The sequence below is a fragment of the Oncorhynchus nerka genome, linkage group LG7 (genome assembly GCF_034236695.1).
Source record: "Oncorhynchus nerka isolate Pitt River linkage group LG7, Oner_Uvic_2.0, whole genome shotgun sequence".
Taxonomy (NCBI): domain Eukaryota; kingdom Metazoa; phylum Chordata; class Actinopteri; order Salmoniformes; family Salmonidae; genus Oncorhynchus; species Oncorhynchus nerka.
This window is the reverse complement of record NC_088402.1, coordinates 51,088,206-51,103,495: the sequence shown is the minus strand read 5'-3', so window position 1 is coordinate 51,103,495 and position 15,290 is coordinate 51,088,206. Positions and strand designations below refer to the sequence as shown.

At 44.0% G+C, this 15,290-nt stretch overlaps 1 protein-coding gene across 3 annotated transcripts in view; it reads right to left on the bottom strand.

The window, feature by feature from the left end:
* LOC115131876 (IQ motif and SEC7 domain-containing protein 1-like) overlaps positions 1-15,290 on the bottom strand; it is a 185,306-nt gene that overhangs the window by 65,412 nt on the left and 104,604 nt on the right. The window contains exon 1 of one of the 3 annotated variants that reach the window (XM_029663943.2): positions 794-1,205. The exons of the other annotated variants lie outside the window; for them this stretch is intronic. Coding sequence (XP_029519803.1) covers positions 794-828 — 35 coding nt within the window. The 5' untranslated portion in view covers positions 829-1,205. Of the gene's footprint in view, positions 1-793; positions 1,206-15,290 lie in introns of those variants that run through there. 3 annotated transcript variants of the gene reach the window in all.

The window sequence follows — 15,290 nt, the reverse complement described above, 5'->3', positions numbered from 1 at the left end:
TGAGTAAATAGCTGCATGCAACTCAGCAGCTAAGAAGAACATGAAATCGCTAGACTGCCTGTTTGTGTTGTGCTTATGTTTGCAATACTGACAATAAAGTTTCTATATATAATATATATATATATATATATTATAATATATATACAAATGCACAGAAATATCCATATTTTTAGCCTGGCCAAATTGGGATAGAGAAACTCTGTATCCATAGCCACTCCGTAACTATGATATCACCAGGGAGGCCAAAATTCCATTCTACTAAAACAGGTTGACATTTCATGTGGTCAAACAACTCTTACACAAAAAGGCCATTAATCATTTATTCCGACCTCATAGCGTGGAAATGTATATAAAATTACAGGAAAAAAAAAGTTTTTCTCTGCACTGGGCTTTTAAAAATAAGATTTTTAAAAGATGTAGGGACATTCAGGAACAGATTTGCTTCTTTGAATAAAATGTCCTCTCATATTCCAATTTACCCCACAGGACTACCTGAGACGAGCCCTCGTCCTGTGGATTGCCTCGAAATTTTAACACATCTTCATTTCCAAATGAATGATTGGGTTACTATGGGTATGTAAATGCAAAATCTAGGACACGTTGCATTGCTGCCACTCCTACTGTCTATGTGTGGATTTAGCCTGACACTGATGATGATACACTTCCAGGGTATTGAATATGTAACATTTCTCCAGGCGTGCTTCCCTCTCTCTGGGGCCCAGTCAGAAGTGAACCAACGCTTGCGGTCTTTTACCAGACCAGGCAGTAGGAGTCATTACAGATCATCTCCTACCTTACTGTTCGGCTTGAAATGCAGTACTTCCACATCACATTCCACGCGGCAGTGACATCACTGCAGACACCAGACACGCAGGGGAAAAAATGTGCAGCATGGAACACGCAGAGAGGACGTTTCAAAATGTCCCAAACGCACCAAACTGTGGCAACTCCCCCTATAACAGTCAGTGGTGGGACACACTGTACCAACTCCCATATACTAGACCACAAATTACACCCCGCATCCTTTACTTTCCATAGAAAAACACAGAATTCTTTCTCTTCTGGCTCCAGTTTCTTCAGCTGCGCCTCTTAGAAGTTCCCTGTCCCAGTTTATCCTGCCCGAGTCCACACTCAGAAAGTCGCTAAGACTAGCAAGTTCGCCTGATGACCAAGTTAGGTAAAGGCTCAGTACAGTATATGTCTAGGCTAACAGATTAAAACCGTCCCTCCTCGTAACAAAAGGCTCTCCACCCACACAGTGAACTACTACACAACCCCTCCCTCTCTCCTTTCTCGGAGGACACCCCTTCTTTTTCATTCCTTACAATGCACCCTAACCCATCTGGCTGGGACTGCCTGTGATAGCCACTGGAGGTGGGCTAGGCATGCCTGTGTGCTGTGCCGTGTATGTGCCTGTGGTAATACATGGGCCCATATCCAAGAACGACAGAGCTCTCAATGGGAAGGCCAAGCGGGGGGAGGGTTAGCCCCAGTTCAGCAGCTGGGAGAGGCTGTTTTGAGTTACTACAGCGGCCTTGCTTGAACAACACAGCTACTAAAGCCATGGAACTCAATGTAACCATGTTGCCGTAAACCCTTTGCTGATGTTTCGAGTTACGCCCCATGACCGCATCTTTCCAGTGACTCTGAGGAATTAGGAGCATAATGAAGTCTTTTAGACCAAGCATAAATTACTTGGCTTCTATAACAGGTTTTGATAATGGAATAAAAAAAACAACAGCCCTGTAATGCTAAATGTTTTCCAAGAAACTATAGTGTCAGAGAGAGAGAGAGAAAATGACTCAAGTAAAAGTGAAAATCACCCAGTAAAATACGACTTGAGTAAAAGTCTAAAAGTATCTGGTTTTAAATGTACTTAATTAGGGATGGAAAAAAAATCATTCAAATAAAAAGTTAAAGTAAATGCTATACATCAAATCCCTTACATGAAGTAAATCATACGGCACGATTTTCTTGTTTTTAAAATGTGCGTATAGCCAGTGGCACACTCAAACACGTCATTTACAAACACAGTATTTGTGTTTAGTGAGTCCGCCAGATCAGAGGCAGTAGGCATGAATTGGACCATATTGCTGTCTTGTCAGAGCATTCAAAATGTAACGAGTACTTTTGGGAGCCAGGAAAAATGTATGGCAGTAAAATGTACATATTTTCTTTAGGAATGTAGTGGACTAAAAGTAGTCAAAAATAGTAAAGAAAAAAAAAAAAGTACAGATAACCCCAAAAAACGACTTATTTTTACTTAGCTACTTTACACCACGGGATCAACTCAACACACTATGACACTTGTACCTACAGCTTATGGGGATTCACAGCAATATAAAATGGCAGGAGGCACAATTTTCAGGGTATAAAAACTGCCATGTAATGCATTAATAATGCATTATGGACTTGTCCTCGTACTCTGAATACTAATGACCATAGTGTGCATGATTGCGCGTGTGTGAGCGAATACATTAGCATATATAGATGTGACAGGTGCTTCTGAGGGTTCCACGGGCCTTGGATCAGTCTTTCATGTCTCCAAACGCAGCTCAGTTCTGACTCAGTTCTGACGCCGTCGGCAACATCAAACTAACTATATGGGTAAAGCATCAGTAAAACGCCACATATAGGCTATGCCTGTGATGTATATCATTATCAGCACAACAGTCGTGAAGTTGCAGCAGGTGATAGTCATTAGATGAGTTATGAAAACAGACATTTGATCATGATTGTTTCGATTATCATTGGGGATGGGGATGGGGGGTTCCTGCATGAAGTGGCATCAGAGAAACACAAAGCAACGCAAATCACATAGAAACAGCCATGAGACTGTCAGATAGCCTTTGGAACGGCAGTCTACGTTGTAAAGCTTTTATTGTGTAATATATATATATATATATATATATATATATATATATATATATATATATATATATATATATATATATATATATCTTCAGTCAGCCCTCGATTGTTCCCCTTGATTGTAATAGAGCATATCTATTCTGTGGGGGTCAGCTAAACATGTGTATTCTGAACAGATTCATGGGGTAATCACTGCAGCTCTACTGGAATATAGAACGACAGCTATCTGTGTTGTGACAGGTAGTCAGCGACATGAGGGGTGTTTTAGAGTCCCTGTAGAGTTGCAGGGGAATTGGAGAGAATGAATAGGTTCGTGAGAAGTGAGCGGGGGATCCAACTTCCTATCGCATCAACTACCTACTGTATGTACAGTTCTGTATATTAAAGCTGAGAGGAAACCCTATTTCTAGATTCAGTACAATGACCTACCCTGCACTCACTTAAAGCCGATTGAACAGTATTTCCCACTCCTTGTTTCTGCGACTAAGCTGAAAACACAGAGTTGTGATCCAATCATCCAACATTAAATCTAATCCTGTAACATTCCAAGGAGACTGTTCAGTAACATTAATACATTCCTAACCTGTAATGTGTAGGTTATAAACACTCAAAAACAGATTCACAATCTGCTCTGATGAGCGCGGTAAACAGAATGAACAACCTTGTAGAGATCCTGCACTAGGTGAAAGGTGAAGACCAAGAGGGAGGAGAGGAGGAGTGGATGCTGAGTCAAGTCACACCTTTTCTCTCCTCCTAAGCACTTAGCAGCTCCAGAACCTTACACTAGACACCATTAAGTAGACAAGCATCACCAAGAGACCAAGTGAGTTAACCAAGTAGTGCAGGAAAACTAGTTTCACTCAGGGAAATCAATTGCGGCCCAGTCCGCTCAGGCCCCAGAGCAATGTTCAGTCAGCAATATGCCTAAACACTGTTCTGTTGTAGTTTTTTACAGTTGGTCTCTAAAACATGAATCTATATACAATATTTCATATAGTTTTAATTGACGTTTGGTGTGTTCTAATAAGAGCAGGAAGAAAAGATCCACAGGCACATCTTATCCTATCCTGCAGGACTTCAAAACAAATACTAAAAACATCTTGTCTAAAGTCAACTTACCTCTTATGAAAGGTATTGTGAGGATGTAGACACAACACATGCCAGTAATCCATGCAGAAGGTCTTTAATTTCCACATTTTTGGCTCCTACGTTCTCCTGCAAAAGATCAACAGGGGGCCACTATAAAGCGACTCAGAGCAGGTTAGTCCATGGTGCCAGGTGTAGGTTCCTGTGCCAGGTGTGGTATGTTCTTGTTAGCAGATCCAGTAAACATCATGGCACTACAGATATAAAACGTTGCCCAGTTGTTCACTGTGTGGATTGCCAGACATGGATTCTCCTCTTCTGGCAAACTGTCCTGGTCCTGAGCGGTAAAACCTCTTTGGAACACTACAGAACTTCTATGGTCATCCGCAGGCCAGAACCAGAACAGCTCTGGACGTGTTTCAACAAACACCAGCGTTAGATCAAGATTCAGACTAAAACCTATTTGGATCGGTTTGGATCAACCCAAACCCAGTTGAAGTCAGGATCTGTCTCAAATAACTTGCACACTGTGGACTGCCTCAGCTCAGCTCTGCTCAGCTCGTATCCAGGTCACCCAAGCTGTCCTCTGTTCCCGTCCCTCCAGAGTGTGTCAGGCTGGGAGCCTGTGGGGAGGCATAGCTCTAGATCCACTGCTCCAGCAGGCACAGGTACTGTAGTGTGTTGGAGTGCAGAAGCACAGAGGACGAATCCTCCATACACCACACATCCCTCTCTTCTCTGCTCTGATAGACACAGTCTCAACCAGGCTTAGAAATGGCCTATTCTTCTGCCTCCATCTCCTTTCTCCTCCTCTTTGGTCGCAGAAGCAAACTTTCTCGATAAAGGCAAGAGATGGTGGCTCCTCTGCCTCTATCACTCTCTCTCACTGTGTCTCTGACCCCCTCTTCTGCTCCTCCTTTTCCTCCTCTCTGACTAAACTGTCTCTCCTCCCTCAATCTCTGTACCTTAACATGTTCTCTCTCGCTCTCTCTCTCCTGAAGTGAATAACAGCTGCTGCCATCCACACAGGACCTCCCAGAAATGTGCCGACTCTGGTTGCCGGGCAACACCATGGTACTACTGAAACTGCAAATGGAAGCTCTCTCATTGGCCCGACGTCGTCGATGGGGAGTGGCCACAATATTGCCCACGACTGCATGAGTGTACACCCATGCTGTAATCAGAATAGGCAGAGGCTACAAGGGCTGAGTTGTTTTGGGAATAAAATCCTCTAAGGTAGAAGCAGGGCAAGCAATGTTGCTTTAAAGCAGCGATCAGCAGTTGAAACAACAAAGCGATTCCCCGCCCGTTTCAGTGAAAAGCTGAAGGGTAGAGTTGGAGAAATGTAACCACTCAAATTCAGACGTAAGGACTGACCATTCATGATAACAAAATTATAGTTAACCATGTTTTGAGGCTATATACACTGCTCAAAAAAATAAAGGGAACACTAAAATAACACATCCTAGATCTGAATGAATGAAATATTCTTATTAAATACTTTTTTCTTGACATAGTTGAATGTGCTGACAACAAAATGACACGAAAAATGATCAATGGAAATCAAATTTATCAACCACATAGAGGTCTGGATTTGGAGTCACACTCAAAATTAAAGTGGAAAACCACACTACAGCTGATCCAACTTTGATGTAATGTCCTTAAAACAAGTCAAAATGAGGCTCAGTAGTGTGTGTGGCCTCCACGTGGCTGTATGACCTCCCTACAACGCCTGGGCATGCTCCTGATGAGGTGGCGGATGGTCTCCTGAGGGATCTCCTCCCAGACCTGGACTAAAGCATCCGCCAACTCCTGGACATGATGTCCCATATGTGCTCAATTGGATTCAGGTCTGGGGAACGGGCGGGCCAGTCCATAGCATCAATGCCTTCCTCTTGCAGGAACTGCTGACACACTTCAGCCAGATGAGGTCTAGCATTGTCTTGCATTAGGAGGAACCCAGGGCCAACCGCACCAGCATATGGTCTCACAAGGGGTCTGAGGATCTCATCTCGGTACCTAATGGCAGTCAGGCTACCTCTGGCGAGCACATGGAGGCCTGTGCGGCCCCCAAAGAAATGCCACCCCACACCATGACTGACCCACCGCCAAACCGGTCATGCTGGAGAATGTTGCAGGCAGCAGAACGTTCTTCACGGCGTCTCCAGACTGTCACGTGCTCAGTGTGAACCTGCTTTCATCTGTGAAGAGCACAGGGCGCCAGTGGGAATTTGCCAATCTTGGTGTTCTCTGGCAGATGCCAAACGTCCTGCACGGTGTTGGGCTGTAAGCACAACCCCCACCTGTGGACGTCGGGCCCTCATACCACCCTCATGGAGTCTGTTTCTGACCGTTTGAGCAGACACATGCACATTTGTGGCCTGCTGGAGGTCATTTTGCAGGGCTCTGGCAGTGCTCCTCCTGCTCCTCCTTGCACAAAGGCGGAGGTAGCAGTCCTGCTGCTGGGTTGTTGGCCTCCTTCACGTCTCCTGATGTACTGGCCTGTCTCCTGGTAGCGCCTCCATGCTCTGGACACTACGCTGACAGACACAGCAAACCTTCTTGCCACAACTCTCATTGATGTCCCATCATGGATGAGCTGCTCTGCCTGAGCCACTTGTGTGGGTTGTAGACTCCGTCTCATGCTACCACTAGAGTGAAAGCACCGCCAGCATTCAAAAGTGACCAAAACATCAGCCAGGAAGCATAGGAACTGAGAAGTGGTCTGTGGTTATCACCTGCAGAACCACTCCTTTATTGGGGGTGTCTTGCTAATTGCCTATAATTTCCACCTGTTGTCTATTCCATTTGCACAACAGCATGTGAAATTTATTGTCAATCAGTGTTGCTTCCTAAGTGGATAGTTTGATTTCACAGAAGTGTGATTGACTTGGAGTTACATTATGTTGTTTAAGTGTTCCCTTTAGTTTTGTTGAGCAGTGTAGTTGGTTTACATTTACTTTGTTTAAAAACATTGGAGTAAAACAAGCTTATATTTTGAATTCTGATGGGGTATGATAGTTAAACTAAGCTCATGGGGCATTTATTTGTTATATTTTTCAATAATCAATGGGTACATATAATTAATTTATAAGTGGATGTAGCAACTGCTGATTGCCCCTTTAAACCATCACGGTCAATGAGGAATTGCAGCGAACACAAAGGCACTTGAATTGTATGAGAGAATGAATATGCCTGGTCTCTACATTAAGCTATTTATAAAGTCATTGAATATCTGAGGTGTGAATGGACACATGAGAATAGGTGGTATGAAGAGTATCGGCAGAGGTATGCAGGAAGAAAATACAATGGAATAGAAATTGAATTTATTCAATTGGACGGAGGTGACAGAACAATGCCCTGGATCAAACCGGTGCAAATCATCATCATCACCACAATGTTCAAACGAGGAGCGGCACACGGTTGAGCAACGACAGATGATAGAAACACAGCTTCTCCGATCGACTGGTGATTTGCACTTGAAGACAAGCACGGGTCTGTTCTCCTCTGCGCGTCTGAGAAGCCGTGTCAGACTGTTGTACCACGCTGTCCCAGTGTCCATGAGAAACAGGGGTAAGGAGGAGGCCCGGGCCTCTCATCATTATTCAACCCCCATCCATCATCACCATCCCCCATACTGCTTCACACATGCATACGCATGCATGCACACAGAGGCAGACACACACACACACACACACACACACACACACACACACACACACACACACACACACAAAAGGTCCTGTTGATCTGGGCATTTTGCTCCCTCTCCCACTGACTGGCAGTCACGGCTTTCCCCCTTTCACACACTTCCTGGAATAAAATGGGCTTCCTGTGATCCAGAAGACCCAGTCAACGTCACCCAGAAACACAACACAAAGAGACAGGCAGCAACACTGAACACCTATTGTGAGCAGAGACAATGAGGAATTAATTCATGCAAACAATCAATCAGTAGCTTATCACAAAGCCTGGGTGCCCCATTTATACGCATCTCACAAAATTAACCACACACACCGACAGTTCAATGGTCTCTTTTTAGTCACGACTTGTTCCTTGAATGCATAATGTATTCTACTGAACTGACGCTGTGGACTGCCAACAAGTAGGCTATTGTTTTACTGCTAAATGATTGCGTTCTCATTTAGTGTGAATTTACTAAAACATTGCGAAAGTAACCTATTCAATTAGAGACAACGCAAATGCACAGAGGTATGGATTCATCAACATCAACGGTGGATTTATGAACTTACACACTCAATGTTTTCAGATGGCCGCGATTGTTTCATCCATCTCAATAGTCATACAGACAAATCCATCGGAGCATCAAGTCTCTAATTGACGTGAAGAGCACGACAGGCGTTAGTGTGGGTGGGTCTCTGTGATCACGGCACTTTAGAGTGTGTGTCTGAGGGGGAAGAGCGATGGGAGAATCAACTGGTGGTCAACACATGGGTCCGATTCATACACATGAACGGCTGTGATCTCTGAGCACATGAACCACAACACATCTCTGAGGATACAGACAGATTCAGATAGCAGTGTTTTTGCCACATGAGAAGAGATATATATACACACACACACATATATGTGTTCGATGAGCAGGTGTCCACATACTTTTGGTCATGTAGAATATGTACAGTACCATTCAAAAGTTTGGACACACCTACTCATTCAAGGCTCTTTCTTCAGTTTTTACTCGTTCTTTAGTTCAGGACTGAGCTAGGGAAACCCTGTTCCGGATAATAAATGCTTTCAGCAGTAGTCACTAAGAATACACTATATACATGTATGTGGACACCGCTTCAAAATGAGTGGATTCGGCTATTTCAGCCACACCCGTTGCGGACAGGTGCACAAAATCGAACACACCGCCATGCAATCTCCATAGAGAAACATTGGCAAAAGAATGGCCCGTACTGAAGAGCTCAATGACATTCAACCTGGCACAGTCATAGGATGCCACCGTTCCAACAAGTCAGTTCGTCAAATTTCTACCCTGCTAGAGCTGCCCCGGTCAACTGTAAGTGGTGTTATTGTGAAGGGGAAAGGTCTAGGAGCAACATCGGCTCAGCCACACAAGCTCACAGAACGGGACTGCCGAGTGCTGATCGTCTGTCCTCAGTGGCAACACTCACTACCGAGTTCCAAACTGACACTGGAAATAACGTCAGCACAAGAACTCTTCGTCGGGAGCTTCAAGAAATTGGTTTCCATGGCCGTGCAGCCGCACACATGCCTAAGATTACCAAGCGTTGGCTGGAGTGGTATAAAGCTCGCCGCCATTAGACTCTGAAGCAGTGGAAACGCGTTCTCTGGAGTGATGAATAATACTTCACAATTTTTTATTTTATTTTACCTTTATTTAACTAGGCAAGTCAGTTAAGAACAAATTCTTATTTTCAATGACGGCCTAGGAACAGTGGGTTAACTGCCTGTTCAGGGGTAGAACGACAGATTTGTACCTTGTCAGCTCGGGGGTTTGAACTTGCAACCTTCCGGTTACTAGTCCAATGCTCTAACCACTAGGCTACAATCTGGCAGTCACACGGATAAATCTGGGTTTGGCGGATGCCAGGAGAACGCTACCGAATGCATAGCGCCAACCGTACAGTTTGGTGGAGGAATAACGGTGTCCCCCAGGGTGCGTTTTGGTTTTTCCCCTAGCACTACACAGCTGATTCAACTACTGGGGGCGGGACCAAGTTTAGGAAACCCTGAGCTAGAAGACAAATGCGGCTTGGTGCTGTATTAAAATGAATTTGCTGGTCCAGCAAACTGAAAGTCGGGTAAAGGGCACACCGTGGACTTGAGCAATCAATCAGAATGAATGAGCTGATCTGCTTGACATGCTCTCACTGTCTCTATTGTCCAGGGCACTGCGGTCTGCTAATACAGACCGATATGGGGCATTATAGTAGTGTGACACCCACTCGCTTTAACATTTCTAGTCAATCACTGATAATCCACCAGGGGAATCTCATGGCGTCCAGCCGTCCACTAAGAGGGAGATGTGAAAGTGAAGTCAATAATCACAAAGAGAAATGGCCCCTGCCCAGCGCCCTGTATGTTGAGAGGATGCCGACAGATCAGCACTTCTACATGGGGTAGGGTGACCCAGGAGAGGGGTCTGGCTTCAGGGGTGGATGAGGAGATGAGAAGCAGTGGTCGATCTATAGGGTGTTGGAAAGGAAATATGGTGGAATAAGGTGTAGAGAGACAGTGACAGAATAAATCAGGGAGAAAGAAATGGGAAGACTGTGGGTGAAGGAGGGATGGAAGGGTGTTAATGCAGATACACAGGAGGGATTTACATCCTGTTCCCAGGCCGTCATAGAAAATAAGAATTTGTTCTTAACCCAAATGCCTAGTTAAATTAAAAATGTACAATTTTGGGGGGGATGAAGTCATGGAGGGATGGTAGAAGTTAAAGAGGGCTAACTGTGATTATACTTTGTCTCTCATATGATTAAGGAGGGTGTTTTTATCAGCCTGATCATTGTGTAACTAAGAACAAGGAGTCATATCAGTGTGCTCCCACACAGCAAAAGCCAATCTGCATGGTTATGCCTTAGAATTGCACTCCCCCTAGTGGCAGCTACAGTAGCTCCAGTCTTCCGGCAAATGTCTGCGGCAGTAAAAAGGGGAAACCTAGTCAGTTGTACAACTGAATGCATTCAACTGAAATGTGTCTTCTGCATTTAACCCAACCCCTCTGAATCAGAAGGCAGTACAGACACACGCAACATTTCCTCCCCAAATGGATTCAATTCAGAAACATATCACACACAAAATATAATAGCAAACTTAATTTATTCATATCTCATACCAATACCAGTAGCCATTGAACTGGCTTACGAGGGGGAAAACAACATGCAATTCTCGCCGATTAATGTACAGCATTGCCGAATTCATAAAGACGTTTCTTATGGAGCACTTGAAGGTAATTCTTTATGATAACCCCAAGCATGTACTCAGTTGTATTTCTAAATCAGAAGAAATACAGTGCCTTCAGAAAGTATTCACACCCCCCTTCCACATTTTGTTGTGTTACGGCCTGAATTTAAAATGTATTAAATTGAGATTTTGTGTAACAATACCCCATAATGTTAAAGTCAAATTATGTTCGATTTAGTTTTTTTATTATTATTTTTATTTTTACAAATTAATTTTTAAAAATTAAAGCTGAAATGTCTTGAGTCAATAAGTAATTATGGCAAGCCTAAGTAAAAACGTGCTTAACAAGTCACATAATAAGTTGCATATAATGCAACAATAGTGTTTAACATGGTTTTTGAAAGACTACCTCATCTCTGTACCCCACATACACAATTATCTGTAAGGTCCTTCAGTCGAGCAGTGAATTTCAAACACAGATTCAACCACAAAGACCAGGGAGGTTTTTAAATGCCTGGCAAAGGGTATCTATTGGTAGATGGGTAAAAAAAAAAAGCAGACACTGAATATCCTTTTGAATATGGTGAAGTTATTAATTACACTTTTGATGGTGTATCAATACACCCAGTCACTACACAGATACAGGTGTCCTTCCTAACTCAGTTGCCGGAGAGGAAGGAAACCGCTCAGGGATTTTTCCCTTGAGGCCAAAACATTTATAGATATTAATGGCTGAGATAGGAGAAAACTGAAGATGGATCAACAAAATTGTAGTTACTCCACAATACTAACCTAAATGACAGAATGAACAAAAGAAAGACTGTACGGAATAAAAATATTCCCAAAACATGCATCCTGCTTGCAATAATGCACTAAAGTAAAACTGCCTGAATACAAAGCGTTATATTTGGGGTAAATCCAACACAACACATCAATGAGTACCACTCCTATTCCTATTTTCAAGCATGGTGTTGGCTGCATCATGCTACGGGTATTCCTGTCATCAGCAAGGACTAGGGATTTTTTTATAATAAATATAAACGGTTTAGAGCTAAGTAGAGGCAAAATTATAGAGGAAAACCTGGTTCATTCTGCTTTCCAACATACACTGGGATACAAATTCACCTTTCAGCAAGACAATAACCTAAATCACAAGGCCAAATATACACTGGAGTTGCTTACCAAGACAACATTGAATGATCATGAGTGGTCTAGTTACAGTTTGGCAAGACTTGAAAATGGCTATTTAGCAACGATCAACAACCAACTTGACAGAGCTAGAATCATTTTTAAAACAATCCAGGTGTGCAATGCTCTTAGAGACTTACCCAGAAAGACTTGCAGCTGTAATTGCTGCTAAAGGTGATATTAACATGTATTGACTCAGGGCGTACGAAAGCTTATTACATTTCGAAAAATTTGCAAAGATTTCTAAAAACAGGTTTTCACTTTGTCATTATGTGTGTAAATATGTGAGAAAATAAATATATTTAATATATTTTCAATTCAGGCCGTAACACAAAATGTGCAACAAGTCAAGGGGTATGAATACTTTCTGAAGGCACTGTAGCTGTTTTGTATGCAAGACCATTAGGGAAAGGGGAATTGTAGAGAGGAGTGTCGAGAGGATTGTCTTACATGTATGTTAGTTACAGTATAGAAGGGCAGATGGGATCATACAGTAGCAGAGCAGCGGGGAGATTCTCTAATGCAGTTCACAGTGAAATCTCTCTTATCACAGATATAACACACTACAGATGTCAAGTCTTAAAGCACCATGCAGAAGAGAGGTGGAGGGGAGAGAGAGTAAATGAAGGGGAGGACGGAGAATGGAGAGAAAGAAAGAGGGGGGGAGGGGGAAAAAGAGAGGGAGACAGGGAGAGAAAGAAAGAGGAGAGAAGAGGACGAAAGAGAGATGGAGGGAGAAATAGTAGAGAAGAAATGAGAGATCAAAAGAAAGCAAAAAAAAGAGACAAGGGGGAGGAAGGAGAGAGGAAAGACTTGCATAAAACTGCAGGAGTGTTTAAAAGTAGAGCGCAGAAAGCGAGGGAGCAGAAGAAAGAGGAGAGATCCAGGGCTGCAGGGTGGAGGTGGTATCCATGTCCTCCCGGTCTTTAATCCTACTATCGTGAAGGCCATACACTTACTGAGCCAGTGTAGCAGAACTGATGGAGAACAATGTCTTCCCTGTCAAAGAGAGCATACTTAAGACATCCGACAGAGCCCAAACATGTGTTGCACATACAGTATGTGTAACACAACATACGCATTACAATGACCTGTTGCGTTTCACCATTATGTCAATAATGAGTGGGGCGATAAAGCCTTTCTCATGATTTTGTGAGTGACGTTTATATTTGGTTGACATCTGAATGGTTTATAAGTCAGACTATGCACAATAATTTGAGTGTATCACGTGTACAGTGTAGCATAATGTTGTGACAACATTGCACACAACCGTGACGCTCTAAATTCATGATAAATTCATGATTATCTAGTGCCAAGTAAATCCACAGACATTCCTGTCCTGAAACTAGAGGATGATAAATATTACACATGCATGCTTTTAGACCTATATCGGTTGAAGACAACCACATGCTATAAGAGTTTGTCACAATACAGTGAAAATAAATGTGCTAATGTAAGCAATGTTTGTAATTACATAACAGTGTAGCATGTACATATACTTCCCCATAAACGTGTATATTTGGCCTAGGGAACAAAATGTTCTGCAGGCGCTTGCTGCTCTGTGAAACCGTCCTCCCCACTGTGCTCTGTGCCTGACGCTGCTATTGGCAATGTTAGGGGCCTATTATGGGATGTCACAATCCACGGACACATAAAACACTAGAGTATACCCCTGAGAGAACTACAGCTCCCTGAGACATACCCCTGAGAGAACTACAGCTCCCTGAGACATACCCCTGAGAGAACTACAGCTCCCTGAGACATACCCCTGAGAGAACTACAGCTCCCCGAGACATACCCCTGAGAGAACTACAGCTCCCCGAGACATACCCCTGAGAGAACTACAGCTCCCAGAGACATACCCCTGAGAGAACTACAGCTCCCTGAGACATACCCCTGAGAGAACTACAGCTCCCTGAGACATACCCCTGAGAGAACTACAGCTCCCTGAGACACACCCCTGAGAGAACTACAGCTCCCTGAGACATACCCCTGAGAGAACTACAGCTCCCCGAGACACACCCCTGAGAGAACTACAGCTCCCCGAGACATACCCCTGAGAGAACTACAGCTCCCCGAGACACACCCCTGAGAGAACTACAGCTCCCCGAGACATACCCCTGAGAGAACTACAGCTCCCCGAGACATACCCCTGAGAGAACTACAGCTCCCAGAGACATACCCCTGAGAGAACTACAGCTCCCAGTAGCGGAGAGAGCGTTACCCTGAGCATGTTCCAAACATTCGCTTAATATTGGACGGCATATTCTGTCATAATGCCCACTACTACTAGTACACTTCTCTATGATGGCAGGGGACAGTGGCCCAGGGCAGGGTGAGAGAGTGACAGTGTTATTGTGACTGTTGCATCCATGCAGCCTGTGTGCGTGTAGTGAGCGACTTGTAGGACTGTGGCAACGTGCCCCATGTGCTGACTAGATCATATGAAACAGAATGCTCTGTGTAGTGTCTGGCCAAGCAGTGACATCGGCACGCTTTGCAAAGTCACGGTCTTACGTAATGGCCAGCTTGAGCATGGGGGGGTCAAATCCATTTCATCTTTCCTTCCTCTCACTCAATGGTCAATTCCATTTCAATTCAGTCAATAATTCTAAGAATTAAACAACAGGCCGATTCATTGTGGGCTATACTCAGCCTTGTCTCAGGATGGTAAGTTGGTGGTTGAAGATATCCCTCTAGTGGTGTGGGGGCTGTGCTTTGGCAAAGTGGGTGGGGTTATATCCTTTCTGTTTGGCCCCGTCCGGGGGTGTCCTCGGATGGGGCCACAGTGTCTCCTGACCCCTCCTGTCTCAGCCTCCAGTATTTATGCTGCAGTAGTTTATGTGTCGGGGGGCTAGGGTCAGTTTGTTATATCTGGAGTACTTCTCCTGTCCTATTCGGTGTCCTGTGTGAATTTAAGTGTGCTCTCTCTAATTCTCTCTTTCTCGCTTTCTTTCTCTCTCTCAGAGGACCTGAGCCCTAGGACCATGCCTTAGGACTACCTGACATGATGACTCCTTGCTGGCCGTGCTGCTGCTCCAGTTAACTGTTCTGACTTATTATTATTGGACCATGCTGGTCATTTATGAACATTTGAACATCTTGGCCCTGTTCTGTTATAATCTCCACCCGGCACAGCCAGAAGAGGACTGGCCACCCCACATAGCCTGGTTCCTCTCTAGGTTTTGGCCTTTCTATGGAGTTTTTCCTAGCCACCGTGCTTCTACACCTGCATTGCTTGCTGTTTG